General features: G+C 37.0%; 1 protein-coding gene across 1 annotated transcript in view; it reads left to right on the top strand.

Annotated features, from left to right (window-relative positions):
* Positions 1–16,907, top strand: part of CNR1 (cannabinoid receptor 1) — a 25,440-nt gene extending 8,533 nt beyond the window's left edge. Inside the window, exon 2 of the mRNA XM_069065119.1 lies at positions 11,030–16,907. Coding sequence (XP_068921220.1) covers positions 11,092–12,513 — 1,422 coding nt within the window. The 5' untranslated portion in view covers positions 11,030–11,091 and the 3' untranslated portion in view covers positions 12,514–16,907. The remainder of the gene's footprint in view (positions 1–11,029) is intronic.
* The last annotated feature ends 2,229 nt before the right edge of the window (positions 16,908–19,136 follow it).

Genomic DNA, 19,136 nt, shown 5'->3' with positions numbered 1-19,136 from the left:
CTCTCTCTCTCTCTCTCTCTCTCTCTCCCCCTCCCTCTCTCTTCCTCATTCTCCTTCTCTCTCCCTCTCTCTTTCCCTCTCTCTCCCTTCCTCTCTCCCTCTCTCCCCCTCTTCTGTCCTCCCCCCACCCTCTTAATTCTTTCCTTCAACACTTTCTATCAGGATAGAAGAAACAGTTTTTAATTTTGAAATGATATTGACAAGAGAGAGTGTTTTGAATTAACAAGGATTATTAACCCCAATTCAAAAATTTAGGTCAAATCTGAATGTACTTTTGAGCTTTCAGTGGTCAATTTCACCATTATACACTTAATTTGGTATATGTTGATTGAGAATTCTATGTACTGTTTCAAGTTATGACTGACGTTTTAACTATATACTTAATACTATGAAGAAATAAATATTACCTATGTTGTGACTTTGGTGATTTTTTCAATCTCCAAAGAATGAAAACTCAAGTGTCCCCCTAGAAAGAGTGATGTAGTTATTCTTACAATTGATTTTGGCCTTGATTCCAAATATTCCCAATTTATTTTATTAGTATATTAGAATTTCCACATACCATTATGCCTAGGAAAAGGCAATTAGATTTGTTTTTTATAGGCAACAGTAATAATTGCCCATCCCCCCAATAATATTTTCTCATTGAGCTTTCAATTAATTCATTTGGAAAATGCATAAAACATTACAGCAGGAAGATAGATTGTTTTTCTACATAGAACAAAATCCATGGCCACTGAACAAAAACCAAATTGGCCACTTCAGGTTTGTAAATGCCTCTCTGTAAATGCCACTCCATCTAGTGGTTGGCATTTTACACAACTTCTATGGCAGTTGTGAAAAGTCTCTTGTGTTTAGAGAAACCAATTTAGGAAAAATTGATAAAGACTAATGGGCATTTTTGTAAAGAAAGAATTGATTATGCATTAATTTGGAAGCTAAAGTTCAGGAATATATAATTAAGGTTCTAAGTATGCCTTAGATGATATGAGTCCCTATATTGGTGCCAGCTATTGTCCTTGTAACTTCTAATGAGACTCACATGTGTATGTTTATATACATGTTATATATACATATGTGAATATAAACATAGGTGAATAAATATCTCTTTAGTAAATCATTTATATATAAGCCAGGAAAAGATTTTAATAAAAAATATTTATCTGATGATTGTTCAGAGCCACTAAACTTTCAAGTATTTGGTTTTTTTTTTACAGTGAGGTAAAAATTTCTGTGATTGATAGCATTGATACTTTCCATGAAATCACTTCATACTCATGACTTTCCTATTTTAGTTGGGTCATGGTATGGATGAGGCTGTTTTGTATTTGATTACCATTCAAGACTATTAACTTTGGAGGAGGAAAACTATCAATAAGCATAGACTTCTTGTCCCAGTCATCTAACATATGCATATCCTGGTCCCAAAGGATGATGATTCAGAATAGCATGAGCCACAGCAAAGAGGAGGAAAGAGTCCATGAATAGATTGATAAGGGCACCATCTTCAGATATAGACAACCTATTATTATTTCATTATTATAGATCTTGTTATTGTTGAATACTTTAATAACTAGATTTGCTCAATCCAAGCTATAATTTGGGAATATACTTAAGTAGGGAAAGGACTGATAGTACTTATTTCCTTGTCCTCCAAGAGAAAATGATACTACTATACAAATATGTCTGTCGGGCCACATATCATGTAAAAGGTTGGTGGACTAGAAAATATTAAGGCCCATAGCCAGTCACCACATTAGTGTAGTAAATGGATACACACAGTATATTTTTATTATAGCCAAGAATTCATTGATACTGATAGCAAGATGTTGGAAGTTCATGTTAGATTGTAGCCTAATTCCAGGGAAGAATAGAGGGAGAAACTTTTCTTTTCCCTCTACTCATTGATGAGTAGTGCCTTTATTAGAAGAGTAAAGCTAACATTGATTTTAAGCTAAATTAAATTTCTTAATTTTTAGAAGTCTCTTTTAAGCTTCCATGTGCTACCTGTGATCTGCTTCATCCCTTACCTTGAGAAGACCTCAGGGTCAAAAAGGGAATTGTCCCTAGTTATATTTTATTGCAATTTTCAGAGACATCACTAAAACAAACCACCAAATAGTATTTCTTACAATGTAAGAGACTTTCCCCACCCTCCATTTTTCCTCTTTATTACAAACTGTTGATGAAATGGTCATTTCATAATAATAGCATAAAAAGTTTTGATTTTTGATGGACAAGGCAACAAAGTGGAAAGTTTGTAGATCAAGGGTTGTATAATAAATCAGTTGGTAACCTAGGGTTAGAACTTCCAAATTATGAAGTTATCTCTAATTCTGAGTCTATTGTAACATGTAGACAAGCAAGCACCATTTTCCTGGTACATGCCCTTCCAGAATTCTGTGAGACTTGTCTTTGGGGTTGGGAGGGGTGCGGGTAGGGGATAAAAGGGAAGAGGCCTTAAGTGCTCTGATTCCCTGACCCTCAGGAAATAGTTCCTGAGCCCTCCAGGTACTTAGTGATTTGTTGGTAGTGGGAAATCAACCATTTTAGTGAGAGAATTCAGGAATCAGAAACTCTCTCTTCTTCATTAATGTTTTGAATCACACAAATCATACTTCAAAATTATTTCCTGAAGCCTGAGAAACAAGACTTTCTCAAAAGCTGAGTTTTATTTAAGTGTTGGGTCTCTCCTAGGACCTCAAAGTAGGTATCTTTTTGCTAAGTCATCAAAGAGAAAAGGAAGTGAAAATATGTTTTTGGCAAGTGGGAGGGCATGTAGCACGTTTAAAATTTTTTACTTTGAATCTTTATTATTGAATGCTCAGAAGTCAAAACTGTAGTAAGAGAATATATTTGTTTTATGTGTTCCAGCTATTAGAAAAGAATTAGTATATCTTTACTTTGAATTACCATATTTCATTTTAAGAAGTCCAACATGAACAAATATTTTTGCATGTGAGCCATTGTCTCTATTAAGTTGAAACCCTTTCTGTTTTTTTGTTTTAAAAATATGTTATATCAGTAACACTTGATTACTTTCCCTTGTAAAGAATAACGTAAAAATGTGTCTTCGTATTGTTAATATTTTATTCATGTATTATTTATCATGAAACATTGAATGTAAAGACAGAAATAAGTAAAAAGTGGGCATTGGAGAGGATGGTTTTTATGCAATTTATAAGGATGATTCCCTGTCATTTTCTAAATTGTAATGTTTATCTAAGTGTTTTAAAGAAAACATGTTTATGTATTGAGTTTCACAAGTTCATGTGTGCAGCATTAAGAACAAAGTGGTTGGAAATATTTTCAAATTAAGGTAAAATTGAAAAAATAGCTTTCTAGGAGCCTTGATTTGTATTTATATAGCTGTGTCTTAAAGGACTGGGTTTTATCTTTAGCAAAATATATATGTATATATCAAGAGATATATCTTTATATATATATATATATATATATATATATATATATATATATATTAGTGGTTTCCACATCTCCATAAAGAGTCTCCAATGGTTGGTTTTATGTTGTTTCTAGAGGATATAGTCATCAATTTCATTCTACAAATGAAATGTTTATAGAGAGCTAAAGACTTGGGAGTCAACAGATTATGCCCAGCATAACAGGTTTCTTTTTAATATTGGAAAAGATGTTAGTAATGATTCAAGTTAAGTGATTACATATTTTATCTGAAATATCTTAATAATGAACTCAATTTTCCATTTTACTCTGGCTCTGGAGGAAAAGGAAACAATCTAATTAAGTTACTTGATTAATTTTTATATGGAATTATGGAACCACATTGAATGAGCCCAATTCTGTAACAAATTTTAGTTGTTGACTTGTACAGTCCCTTTGTCTTTGATGTGATGAATGTTGCCCAAGAGAGGAAAAAGGTCTGCTATATCTATTGAGAACTTGATTTGGATATGACCCATTAAAAATGGCTTACTAAAATGTTCCTTGTTGACTGGAGGACATGTTTTGGCAAGAGATTTTTACAATATTGAACTAGAAGGAATTTGGACTCTAAAATTAAGGAACTAATTCATTTAATAAGTATATCCATTAGAAATCTCATTCTTTTAAGCCCTTCATAAGTCTATTAACAACAATACAGAACCACTGAGCAGGGGAAAATAAGTTTAGCATAGGACCAGAACCTTTTCTATTTTGGTGCTATAGAACCCTCAAATGTTAAAGCAAAAAGGGACCTTAGAAGTCATCTTATCCAACCCCCTCTGCAAGGCCATATAGTTAGCAGCCAAGCTGGATTGTATATCCTCATGTCTCTCAATTCCTAGTTCAGTGATCATTTGATTTCTCAGTTTAGGCAAGAGGAAAAATGTTTCCCCAGTGTTTCTGAACTCACAAAGTTTAATGGAGGGCGAATCAAGAATCACAGTTTCTAAAAGGTGGAATGTACCTTCCAGGCCATGTAATCCATCCAATTTCTGGATAAGAATCCTCTTTACAATGTCCCTGAGAAGCGAATATCCATACTGATTTTTGAAGACCTCTAATTCCATTTTTTGGATAGCTCTAATTTTTAGGAAGTTTTCTCCAACATCAAACATACATGAACCTCTTTTCAACATCAACCCATTGCTTCTAATTATACACCAATGCTAAAAAAAAACCCTCAAAACAAATAAAATCCAAATTTAATCTTTCTTTTGTGTGACAGTCTTTCAGATGTAGTTATGTCCACCCTAATCTCTTCTGTAGGCTAATTATATCCACTTCCTCCAGTTGATCCTTGTGTAGCATGAACTTGAGACAACACCATTTTGGTTGTCCACACCTCTAAGCATTCTCCAGCTAATCAATATCTTCCCTGTAACGTAGTGCTCAGAAGTGAGTATGCAGTATTCACAGTTTCATCTGACCAGGGCAGAATATTGCAGATCTGTCACCCCTCTGGTCTTGGACATTATGCTTCTCTTAACTCAGGCTAAGGTTGCATAAGTTTTCCCATTGTACCACACTGCTTTTCTCTATGCCTTTATATTTATTAAGCAATATAGAACAAAGCAAAGATGACTAGATTACTGTGCTGAAGATCTTCCAAGTTGATGCCATTCCATTAACTTCTATCTGGATCCAGTCATTTGACCTACTTCAAATCCATCTAATTGTATCTCTTCTAGCCTACATTACAACTTCTTGCTTGTAAGAATAAGTAGAGTGAGAGACTTTATCATACACTTTGCTAAAATGTAAATAAACCATATCTATATCCTTCCTTTGAAACAAGTTGGATATCCCTGTCAAAAAACAAACAAACAAACCAGTAATTGAGATTAGTCTGGCAAGACCTATTCTTGATGAAGACATACTGAATCTGTAATCCCCATTTCTTTTTTTCCATGTTCACTAGTAATTCCTTTAATAATGCATTCTATGACAGAGATTCTTAATATAAGGTCATGAACTTATTGTAAAAATATTTTAATAGCTTTCTTCCATTATAATTGATAACCTTGAAAATCTTATGTATTTCATTTTATTCATTTAAAACCATTATTTTAAGAATAGGGCCATAGACTTCAATCAGAATGCCTAGAATGCCAATCAGTATGTATGACACAAAATAGGGTAAGACCCTCTGTTCTAGAATTTTTCTAGGGATTAAAATCAAAGTACCAAGATCATAGTTTGCAAACTTCATTCTCTTCTCTTTTTGGAAAATTGGGACACTTTTCTTTCTCTAACTCTGTGGTACCTCTCCTTCATAATCTTTCAAAGATCCCTGGCAATGGCTAAACAAGCTATTTTCAATACCCTACAATGTAGTTCATCTGGGCCAGATTCCTTGAAGTCATCAAGGCAATGTGCTGCTTTCTTATTATCTTCTTATTGAGTATCAAATCCCTATATGACATTTTTGTTTTATCTTTTCCAGTCCAAAAATTCTGGAAAAATTGAAGAGAAGCTTGTTGGAGCACCAATCTATCATTAGTCCCGTCCATAACAAAGGAAGTCCTATCTCCTCTTTGATACCCTTTATCCCAATATAGCTTAAGAGACTCTTCCTTTAAAAAATTATTTTTCATTTTCCTAGCTGGCCTCTCAAATAATTTTGAGCTTTAACACTTCCAAAACTTATTATGGGACTGTGTCACATTTCTGTGTTTAGACTGTATTATCTGCCCTAACTTCCATCTGCACTACATATCTTAGTAAACACCAATTTTTTTTTTTAGAAAGTTGTGTTAGCATCTTAATATCCTTTTTTTTCACCCTCATGGGAACTGGTTCTGTGTTTTTTTTCGTTCCTGAGAACTTTGTCTCCTGTAGGCTGACTTTTCCAATAGAATTTTAATCCAAGGTACCCTACTTCTCCTTTTTAAAATACTTTGAAATCTACTTTCCTGCAATTTTGGGCTCATGTCAAACTATTCTCAGCTTTTTATCTACTCCGTTACATACTCTAAGATTGAATGGCAACTTCCTCCCAAGGTTCCCATCATTTCCATCCCATTGACCAGTGTTCTCTTTTTTGGTAAGAATCAGACTCCAAAATAGAACTTTCCCATTTTCTTCTTCCTTATTTTAAAGTAATACTATATTGGATTAAAATAAACCCTAAAATTTCAATGTCAGTGTGAACAGCATTAACTACAGGACACGGGGCTCTTCATTTTTTTGTGTCATGGACCCCACTGGTAGTTTGGTGAGGCCTATGGATCCCTTCTTAGAATAATATTTTTTTTAAAATCATGATTAAAGGAAATGGGAAACTTTAGTTAGAGATTAGTGAAAATGTTTTCATGTCCGAGTTAATGGACTCCCTGAAATTTTTCTGTGTGTCCCTTAGGGGTTTGTGGACCCATGGCTAAGACCTTCCACTATAGAGGATCCCCTTGTTCCATCTGCCAGCTTTCTATCTGTCAAAATTAAAAAATATACCATATAACATAAAGATGGCTGCTAACCTAATTTAATGCAGATGTCAACAACATATCTTTTCTAAAAGAAAAAAAAATACTAGAAGTAATCTAGTTCTCAAAACAGCCACTCCAATGAAGTCTGTGATTTGGATGAAGATTTAGCTGGCATAAAGAAATTCATCTCAAGAAAGAGAATATGAAAGCTAAAACAAATTACTTGCCATTTTACTAGCAAAAAAAAAAAAAACATGGCTCCATTTAAAGTATTTTTTATTGCATGGCTATTATTGCCTAGCTGTCAGAATTATAATTTTAAATACTGTGGAAAATTGATAGAAATTATGGGTAGAAACTCAATTTTAAAAACTGATACTGCAATCTTGAAATGCCTTTGACAGTGCTGTATGCTGAAAATTTTTGAGGGGACCAGTGTGGAGGTGTGGAGAGGCAATTACCCAGAAATTAATGCATTTTGCCAATGCAACCCAATAGACAGTATGTGGGTGGCATCGCAGGTACCATATATAGCTCAAATGGACCCAATATACTGTCTATATTAAAACAAGCAAAATTCTAGTAAAACCCATTTAGATGTTGTTGAGTCACTGTTTTACTGCAACTTTAATAAAAATCAACTGCCAATTTAATAGGTGCAGCCACACATTTTGCCAGAGAGTTCCAATTATGATTTTCCCAGTAGCAAACACAAACAAAATTAATGTCAGCCACATCCCCAAAGCCTAAACTATATTACTAATGAACTCCCAAGTACTCTCAAAGAAAACTCTCAATGCAAAAACAATAAGGTGGAAATTACTGTAATAATCCAAATGTAGAAGTAGAAGGACGAATTATTGAAATGCAGAGAGGGATTTGTCTGTCATGATCCCATTAACTTTGTTGTTACCACAGCATATGAACAGTGGCATTTTAAAATTACTAGAATACTCAAATAGCATGAAAATTATGATTTTACTTCCATCCCCCAACCCTATCTTATATTGGGTGATGACTAATTGTATAGTAGACCACAACAGAAAGGTTCTAAAGTTGGCTTTAATGTGAGTATATGACTGCATTTAAATTGGGATTTTGGTCACATTTTCAGTAACCAAATTGAATTGTGGGGATAAAAACCTTTGGCGTCTGAGAATTTTGGTCTCACATTCTTTCTTTGCTCAAACATCTTTGAAGCTATAGAACCTCCTCATGTACAATTTATATTCCTGGAATGGTACTTTGCTGTTGTTGTTTTTTAGATGAGGTCTCCCTACTTGCCCAGGCTGAAAGTGCAGAGTTGATCAGCCCCAAAATTTGATCTGCTCCATTTCTGACCTGGGCCACTTTGTTACACCTTAGGCAGCCTGGTGGACCACCAGGGCTTCATCATTCTAGTGCTTGACCTAGTGCTGAGAGCTGACGAGCTTCCAAAAACCCTACTGAAGCTCAAACCCCCCCCCCAGCCAAGGTGGTCCATTAGCTTCAGCCTGCCCAGGAGCAGGTATTACAGGTTTGTGCCACCCAACCAGATCTGATGAATTACTCTTAATGAGTTGCATGGGTTAAAGAACAGATTTTCCTTCTTAGAGATAGAAATAGTATTTGAGCAGATGATCTACTTTAAGGTTAGTGCTGACCAAATATCTGAAAGAGGCATCTGTCTCCATACATGAAAAACCTACCTGAAAGAGAAGATAGCTGAAAGATCTTCGTAATAGATCTTACTGCATGTGCCGTGGCACTGTGGGGATGCACAAAGAGATATTAAAAATGGCTCCTGCTCTGGGGAAGTTCATGATCTAGTTAGGAAGACAAGATATTGAATACACATTGAGAAAACTGAAAATGCAAAGCAAATTATGAGAAGTATCATGCATAAGAAGTGCTGTTTAAATTTAGAGGAGGACAATGGCACCAGCTGTGGTTAGGGACTTGTTTACTAGAAAGGTGATGTTTGAGCTAGGCCTTGAAGGATGAGTAAGAAGTAGAAACAGCAAATGGAAATGATTTTTCAGGGAGGAGGACAAAGGCAAAAGTGAGGAGGCATAAGACAGGTTGGGGAGGAGACGGCAATTGCTCGTAAATGATAATAGCTTTATAAGTTTATAAATCAAGGTTTATATAACATTTGATCTTCCTGATGACCCTATGAGGTAGGTATTACAAGTGTTGTTATTCCAATTTTTCAGGTGAGGAAACTGAACCTTAAAAAAGATAAGTGACTCGACCACAGTCACATAACCAATAAGTGTTTAAGGTGGACATTGAACTCAGGTACTGGGTAACTCCAAGGTCAGCATTCCTTCTGCTCTATCAATCTTATTGTTTCTTGAGTAGACTTGTCTGAATGTAGTAGAGGGTTCACAAAAAGGAAGCAGAATTAGAAAAAGTTAGAATCACAGTTAGTTGCTAGATTGTGGAGAAATCCCTTGAGCAGGACTGTTTCATTTTTTATCTTTGTATCACTAATGCCTAGCCGGGCCCAAATCATGTTCTTAATAAATGCTTATGATGTTGAATTGTCTCTCCAGTTACGCTATAAATTCACTGTAAATGAGGAAAATTCATTAATTTTATTTTGTCCCCAATAACACCTAGAGAGTGAGCATAATGGATTTTTTAAAGCTTGTATTAGAATCAGAGATCTGGGTTTGAATCTACTCTCCAACATTTATTAGCTTAAATTCTCCTTTCATCATGTTAGTCCTCTGTTCACCAACTTTCAGTTGCATGTTCATGGATATGAAGAGATCAATTGGACCAAAGTAGAGATTGTGTTTGAGGGAGTAGCGAGAAACAAAGTCAGATGGGAGCAAATAATGGAAGATCTCAAAAGCCAGGAATGAGAGCCTATTACTTGGGTAAATCACAACCTCCCCGGAACTCAAGTTTCCTCTTGTGTTATATGAGAAGGTTGAACTAGATGTTTTTGAGGTCCCTTCCAGCTCTAGGGCCATAATCTCTTAAGATCCCAGTAATAAACAGGAGGTAAGGTTTTGAAGAACAAAAACCTATCAGAGCATGAGCTGACAGAGCTGTGACCTGTGGAGGAGAGGTTTAGCATAAGAGATTCTAGATAGAGAAATGATGAATCTAGGGCTTAATGGTATCATATCTTTTTGTGACTTTCTCATAAACCAATGACTAATTTTAATCATTTTGAAAATGGCTTAATCTATATCTAGACCATATCAGTGGCAAGATTCAAACTCTGATCTCTCTTGATTGTAGGTCCAATGCTCTTTCAACAGATTTTTGTTAAGTGAGATAAAATTCCTACTTGATTCTATATGTTGCGTAATCGTATCATAAAATAATACATAGGGGTGGCTAGGTGGCACAGTAAATAGAGCACTGGCCCTGGAGTCAGGAGTACCTGAGTTCAAATCCGGTCTCAGACACTGAACACAAAAACTAGCCATGTGACCTTGGGCAAGTCACTTAACCCCAGTTGCCCTTCAAAAGAAAAAAGAAAAAAAAAGAATACATATAAAAAATAATACATAACATTATCTAGCATTTACAGTATTTATCTTTATGTGCCAGGCACCATGCTAAGTGATCTACAGTTATTCTCAATTGTTCTTCATAACAACCCTGGGAGATAGGTCTTATTATTATCCCCATTTTTTTTTATAAGCAATCAGTGTTAAGTAACTTGCTCAAGGTTACACAGTCAGTTATTTCTGGGTGTGGTGCTGAGTATCTGAGCCCAGATTTGATCCAGGTCATCCCAACACTGGAGCCGGTGCTCTTACTCGCTGAGCCACCTGGCCGCCCCTAAGCAATTGGGGTTAAGTAACTTGCTCAAGGTTACGCGGCCAGGTGTTTCTGGATGGGTGCTAAGTGTCTGAGCCCGGGATTCCATCTCCAGGTCTTCTCAACACTGGAGCCGGTGCTCTTACTCGCTGTGCTACCTGGCCGCCCCTATTATCCCCATTTTACAATTGAGGAAACTGAGGCAAACAGGTTATGTGACTTCCCCAAGGTCACACAACTAGCAAGTATCTGAGACCAGATTTGAAATCAGGTCTTCCTGACTATGGGCCAAGCACCCTATCCATTATTTACAGTACTATTTTGTGTCTCCTTGGTTTTATCTTCTTTGACTGTTTCTTTGTTTTCCATCCCACTAGGATTCCCTCCCCTGTGTTTCTTCTGGGTCCATTCAAAATTTGCATAATTGAAGACAGGGGTTATGAAGTCCAACCTAGATGGCCTCGCGGACACCACCTTCAGGACCATCACAACAGACCTCCTCTACGCAGGCTCTAACGATATTCAGTACGAAGATATCAAAAGCAACATGGCGTCCAAACTAGGATACTTCCCACAGAAGTTTCCTTTAACTTCTTTTAGGGGTAGTCCATTCCAAGAAAAAATGACTGTGGGAGATAATCCCCAGTTGATTCCATCAGACCAGATAAATATCACAGAGTTTTACAACAACAAATCTTTATCCTCATACAAGGATAATGAGGAAAATATCCAGTGTGGAGAAAACTTCATGGACATGGAATGCTTCATGATTCTAAACCCTAGTCAGCAGCTGGCCATTGCGGTGTTGTCCCTCACCCTAGGCACTTTCACAGTCCTGGAGAACCTGTTGGTGCTGTGCGTAATCCTCCACTCCCGTAGCCTCCGCTGTCGGCCCTCCTATCACTTTATTGGTAGCTTGGCAGTGGCAGACCTGCTGGGCAGTGTCATTTTTGTCTACAGCTTTGTCGACTTTCATGTGTTCCACCGGAAAGATAGCCCAAATGTGTTTTTGTTTAAACTGGGTGGAGTGACGGCCTCCTTCACGGCCTCAGTAGGCAGCCTCTTCCTCACGGCCATTGATAGATACATCTCCATTCACAGGCCACTTGCTTACAAGAGGATCGTCACCAGACCGAAGGCCGTGGTAGCATTTTGTGTCATGTGGACCATCGCCATCGTGATCGCTGTTCTCCCTCTGCTAGGATGGAATTGCAAGAAGCTCCAGTCAGTGTGCTCAGACATCTTTCCTCTTATTGATGAAACCTATTTGATGTTCTGGATTGGCGTCACTAGTATTCTCCTTCTGTTCATTGTGTATGCTTATGTTTATATATTGTGGAAAGCACATAGTCATGCAGTCAGAATGATCCAACGAGGCACTCAAAAGAGCATCATTATTCACACATCAGAGGATGGCAAAGTCCAGGTCACTCGACCTGATCAAACCCGCATGGACATCAGGTTAGCCAAAACCCTTGTCCTTATTCTGGTGGTCCTGATCATATGCTGGGGTCCACTGCTTGCCATCATGGTCTACGATGTCTTTGGGAAAATGAACAAACTCATTAAGACAGTGTTTGCCTTCTGCAGCATGCTCTGTTTACTGAATTCTACCGTGAACCCTATTATATATGCTCTGAGGAGCAAGGACCTGAGGCATGCTTTCAGGAGCATGTTCCCCACTTGTGAAGGCACGGCACAGCCCCTTGATAACAGTATGGGGGAATCCGACTGCCTGCACAAACATGCAAATAGTGCAGGCAATGTTCACAGGGCTGCTGAGAGTTGCATCAAGAGTACAGTTAAGATTGCCAAAGTAACCATGTCTGTGTCTACGGATACCACAGCTGAGGCACTGTGAGCTGAAGACTTCTCAGCCACATTGAGAGAAAAGAAATTAGGCTTTTTTTTTTAATTTGTTTGTTTAAAGGAGTCTATCCTCTCACATTTTTAGGTTTACTATATTCAGTTAAAAGGTAATTGTCACAATGATCATTAGTCATTTTAAACAATGAGAAATTATGACACAACTCTTCAAAGGTTTTACAATTAAGAAAGTGGTTTGTTCATTTTTTTTAAAAAACATATTACTTGAGTCACCCATGTTTGACTATGTAAAGGACAAAGTTCCAGTGAAATAAATGGAAAACTTGTGGGGGAACATGATCCAAACTTTAAATAGCTCTTTAAAAAAATTCCATCAAAATGAGTAAAAGCCTTCATAACCATAACTTTCATGCTAATGTAAAATGTATTTTATGTCTATAAGTAATAGAGGTTTCCGTTCTCCCCCCCCAAAGCTGCAGTACAGAATTAGAACTATTTTGTAAATTGTATTGTCCTGTGAACTGTGTACTGATGTTTATTACATGTTATTTATATTTGTCTAGTTGGGCAATATGGAAAAATACAGACTTCTATGGAAACTGTACAGAATATGCAGTAGATAAGTCCTAGTGAAAACCCTTACTTGCAGTCATCTATACAATGACTTCAGAAATCTTATCCTTTATTGTCTCCAGTATTTCCATTCTTTCTTTTGACATTTCAAATATTCCTAACCCTTAATTTTTCTGTCAACACAACATAAAAATAACAGGAAAATATTCCCCATAGTGAACAATATTCATTGACCCCAACTTAGAAACTCGAAGCTGTGATTTTTGAGTTCTAAAATATTTCAGTTTGCATCTTCTTATAAGGACATTTAGTTAGGGTCTTCTGGACTATTGCTGTTTGGTGGTATAACATATGACTACAAGAATTGAAGAGCAAAGGATTAGTAGCTTTTTAAACCAACACCTGGTTTTTTTTTCCTTAAGTCTTTAGCTATTCTCAAGTCTCTTAAGACAGCATGTGTCAATCTTAATGTAAGATGTTATCACTGTGCCGTTAATGTATACTTGAAGAGTATTGCATTCTTATATTCCAGGTTTAAGTAGATTCTCTGCCTGGAAGGCCAAACAAGAGTCTTCATTTATTTTAATTGAAAAGAAGTATTGTCTGGATTAGCAAAAGTACACTATGTGGGTGTGAATTTCCATGTATGTGTGTGAGTGTGTGTGTGTAGATCGTAAATGTGTGTGTCACAGTGATATTATAAAGTTAGAAAACTGTGACTAGGTGTAAATTGTATTACTTGTTGCGCTCTTTGCACATGAATTCAGTTTCTAAAATTGAGTTCTTTTCAACATCTTGGTTAATGAAACTACAGACTGTAAAAAAAAAATCAGAAAATTTTCATCCACTTTGAGAAAGTATGCCAAGCATTAAAAAGTATCCTTTAGGGTTACTCAACAACAATATCTATCAAGGAGTGACTGATTAAATATATTTATTGAAAAGCCCTATATTTTCATTGCCAAAGAAAATCATTCTAATTTTCCAACTTGGATCACAGAACATTAAAAAATACATATGTAAGGAGGCAGCATGGTAGAATGAATTGATAAAGGGATGGATTCAGAGTCAGAAAGAAGTGAGTTTAAGGGTTTTCTCTGACACATACTGGCTACATGACCCTGAACAATTTGCTTAAGCTCCCAATAGCTCTAGGCAAATGTGGAAGATGCAAGAACTTCATACTAGCTGCCTACCTGCATTGGCAAAGGGAATTTCCTCATTTGAGAGTTCTATCCCCATCTATCTCTAAACAGGCAGATCTCATTATAAAAGATGAACGTGCCTCACTAAACCTGAAATCATTAAAAAAAAGTAATAGTTCACCTAGCCCTTGTGAATCCTAGTTTTAATGGCACTAAAGAGATCTCAGGCATTCCTCAAATCCACCTCTAATGAGGCATGACTGTTTGTCACAGCCTACATGGCACAAGGAGATGGTGGGCTGGGCAGCTTATTTAGATACTGAAGAGATGCAGCCTTGATTATTGGAGCCTAACCCACTTTTGGAGCTCAAATCAACAAGATCAACCCTGTCTTTTACCCAGATTCAGTTGATAGATGCTCAGACCTCTCTGCTTGAATTTCCTGTGTAAACTCTCCTTTATGAGATTGCTGTCCCAATCCAGGCAGTTGACTGAGATTTATTGACAAGTAAAGATTGGTCAAAATGAGGCTTTTTTTAGGCCCCAATCTTTTATTCCTTTACAATGTCACAGGGGCCCAGAAATGGACCTTCTGCCAGGAAAGAATGGGATTTCTTAAGAGGTTGACACACCCTGATGGATTTTATTTATAAACAATATTCTCTCCTTCCAGAGACAAATCATTATTCCTGCAGCACCCTGGGGCCAGGTCTGTACAGCACAAGGTGAAGCGGAAAGTTTGCAATTATCTGGTGGATTCAATGGGGGAAAAATTTCTCTACCATTCTTCTCCCCCTCCCCCTCATTCTCCCATCCCACAATTATGGTCTCTGCCCCAATTGCTCTGTGGACAAAACTGGAATTGGTTTTCGTTGTAGCCCAGATTTGCCTCAAAATCTCTGTGCATCTCTGGTTTGTGCAAATGAGGCCTTAGGGTGCTGTGGTAGTAACGATATCTCTGTAGAAAAAGAGAGGGTTGATTTATGAATAAATTCCACTAGGGCCTAATAGCCCTTTTTTTTAAAAAAAATTAACTGTTCTTTTACCCTGAATTATCCAAAGTGGTTATTTGCACAGTTCAGAATTCACCAGGTAGCTCCAACTCTCTACTCTGTTATGAAACTCTGGCCTCAGTGAGAAAGTGAGTGGGAGGAGGAGTTGGAGGAAGGCAAACATTTAAAAAAAATAAATCTAAGATACTTTTTTTGAAACTGTGTTCCTGTGAATTCAATGCAGATTTTGTAAATTTGTTGTGCTTTCAAGATCTAAGTTGTGTGTAATAAATCAAGGAACAATGGGGCTGTCAGCACTAAACTTGGTGCTTATCTATATAATAAGAAATAGCATCTTGTGAGATACTATCATGTATCTGTTATAATACTTTACGTACATACATTCTAAACTAGTTCTGCACACTTTGCCTTTTTTTTTTTTCAATCACTTGCTAACTCAAGTGACTAAAACATACTCCCTGCTGAACATAGTTACTAGAATGACAATTAGTTAACAAATCAGTTCCTTAAGCAAAGTTAGTTTCTTTAATGTGGTTTATGTGTGAGTATGCTTTAGGCAATCCTGCTTCACAGTCATCAGCTTTCCATTGGTGATTAAAAATTATAAAACAACTCACAAGTCTTAGTCCTGAGCATTTCACCATTGTGGGCCATAGTTCATGAAGGGCCATACTCCCAGTTGACTTTCTTTCTTTTTAGGAGCTGACCCAAGCACAGGGTTCCCTTGGCCTGGTCTTCACAGCTGCAATCGACCCAGTAACTGGTCACCAAGCCCAGATTTCTTTCATTATATGTACATATGTATAATGTAAAAGAAACTTGAGGTTTATGATGGGCTAAGCCACACAGATTGCCTACCTAAACACCAGCGAATTGTCAGGACCCCATAAAGCTGTGTGATGACCCCATCAGAAGCCAATGAAATTCTGATGCTTCAGATCACTTCTGCAAGAAATAAGCAGCACCATCCACTGTGGGAGAATTTGGCCCTGCTTGAATAGCACTGTAGTTATCATTCTATCTGTCCATTTCAGGTGTTTCATATCTGTAAAAGAGACCACCTATATCATGTGCAAAATTAGACTCCTCATGATCTACTTGTATATTTGTATGATATTTTAAGATCTAAATGCTGTGCTATGGCTAAAATGGTTTTTTTCTTGCACTGGCCCTCTGATGAAATGTTAATGTTACCTATTGTGACATAGACAAGACATTTTATCTACTGATTTGGGCTGAATGTATGTAAATAAGTTAAAAAAAAAAAGCCAGATGTCTAAGCAGTGGCCTAAAAATCAGTGTTTTTCAGATAGGGCAGTGTGTTTAAATTGCTATGGCCGCCTAAAAGCTATCTTCAGATAGATTCCATGTATTGGGTGTTGGGGGATATATAGTTCCCCAGGAAGGGAAACATTTTCTTGTAATAATAAGCAGCTGAGATGCTGGATTATCTGAACTTTTATTTCTAATGTTTCAAAGTGAAGAACATAACTCTTTATTGTCTGTAAATCTAACATTATTACTTTCTCTTAGAAGAATATTGTATTGTTAGATGTTTGTTGAGCTGGTAACATCCCTGCAACCACTGCAATATCCTTGTTAGTAAACTGTATGAAACTTTGTACACAAGTTCTGGTAAAATTGTCATTAAAAGTAGCTTCAACCATTCAACTACCTATGGCAGAGTAGTATTTCTCTAATATGTACTATGCCCAGACTACATTTTATTTCTATTATGTAATTAAACTTACACAAAGAGGAAACATTTCATCTTGCCCATAATTTTCAAAATTTAAAATGTCAATCAAATAAACCCCTAGATTATCATGGAGGACCCAAAGTAACCTTAGAAGCTAGTCTCTTATTTCATACAATGACATTAAAAGAATAAGATATTCATATTAATCTCTTCCAAACTTATAGAAAAATTATCATGGACCAAGATGACATACACTTTTCCTGGGGAAATGGGTAAAAGAGTGTATGAAATTTAATCAGGCAATAGTGTGTGTATGTCTATACATATATGTGCATGCACACATACACACATATACACATATCACTTGATCAACAGGAAAGAAAAATACATCAAGTCACCAAGAGCATTGAAGCTTAGGAGACAGCCCAATAAAATAAATTTAATATTTATAGTGTGAATGGACTCAGTAAAATCTAAATAGTTTGCCTTGCTAAATCTAGCTAGGTAGATAATGGTCATTAAATACAACTTTCAATATTTTATTCAAATAATTCAACTGGATTTGAAACTGGAAAGAACTTTTGAGGTCATCTAACCTACCTACTCCCCTTCCCTATTTCACTGGAGAAGAACCTGGAACTGGGAGAAATAAAGTGAATTTGTCAAGGTCACACAAGTTGTAAAGGCAACCAGGTGGCACAGTGGATAGAGCACTGCTCTTACAGTCAGGAAGTCCTGAATTCAAATCACACTTCAGACACTGTGTGACCCTGGGCAAGTCACTTAGATCTGTTTGCCTCAGTTTCCTCATCTGTTAAAAACAAAAACAAAACAAAACATGAGCCAGAGAAGGAAATGGCAAACCACTCCAATATCTTTGCCGGGAAAAGAAAGGGTCATGAAGAGTCAGACATTATTGAAGGACCTAAGCAGAGACACAACACAAGTTGCAAGTGCCAGATCCAGGATTCAAATTTAAAAGCAAAGAGCCCTTTGCTTCTGAACCCAGGGCCCTTTCCACTACACCAATCTAGCAATATAATTTTGATATGTAAAAGCACAAAACAGCCACATATGGCTTATCCACCATACTTTTCTAGTAGAAGGTAATACAACTTGCAGGTAATTAGGAATATCCTGAATGGGGGTGGCTAGGTGGTGCCGTGCATAGAGCACCTGGAGTCAGGAGGACCCGAGTTCAAATTCGGCCTCAGACACTTAACATACAAACTAGCTGTGTGACCTTGGGCAAGTCACTTAATCTCAATTGCCCTCCAAAAAGCAGAAAAGAAAAGAAAGAAACATCCTGAATAGCCAAGGCTGAGCTGTTGATGGTAAGTATACTTTGTCACTTTACAAAGCTGAAATCTGAGCATCACTAAATTCATTGCTTTACCTATCATCAGATATAGTTGATGGTGATGAATCTTTAAAAACTAAGCCAATCTTATAGTTCAGGACTTTCACACATTGATCAAATCCTTGAGTTCCCTCTCTACCTAGATACCCTCAGTAAGAACACAACCAATGCCCCATCATTTTAAACCCAAGAACTATGATAATTACCCAGGTTTGGGTAACTCAAATGTAACACACACACACACATTCAGAATTAGGTAGAAACCAGCAAGATGGTGCATGTCTGTGGTCCCTGCTCCTGCTCCTGAGACTGAGGCTGGTGGATTGTTTGAATTCAAGAGTTCTGAGCTGTAGCAGGGCTAAAGTCCATCAGGTATCCATACTAAGTCAACACCAATATGATGAGCCCCTGGGATATGGGAGGCCATGGGGCTCCTTATGGAAAGGAGCAAGCCAACTTCGGTCAAAAATAGAATAGGTGAAAATTTTATCACCAATTCAACAGTGGACAGAGAGGGGGAGAGAGGGAGAGACAGAGACACACAGAGAGGGACAGAGACATAAACACAGAGACAGATACAGACACAGAGACAGAGAATTACATGGAAACATGAAATCACTTAAATATATGCAGAATCTTTAAGTTATAGGATCACTGACTTAAGGTTAGAAGGGATGCTGGAGGCATCTAGTCCAATCCCTTAATTTTTACAAATGAGGCCCAGAGGTTCAGTAGTCACCAATGATTGCCTAGTACATTCTGCTTCGAACCAACTCTCTCTTCTTGAAGGGAGTCATCTTGAAGAGTCATAACTTGAAACATCTTTTAACCCTGCTTTGCTACCCTCAGGTCCAGTCTGACCTCACT

Source organism: Petaurus breviceps, unplaced genomic scaffold (assembly GCF_028583685.1).
Source record: "Petaurus breviceps papuanus isolate PSGF00001 unplaced genomic scaffold, PetGlider_PUasm1.0 90667, whole genome shotgun sequence".
NCBI lineage: Eukaryota > Metazoa > Chordata > Mammalia > Diprotodontia > Petauridae > Petaurus > Petaurus breviceps.
The sequence above is the reverse complement of the archived record's forward strand: the minus strand, read 5'-3'. Positions and strand labels throughout refer to the sequence as shown.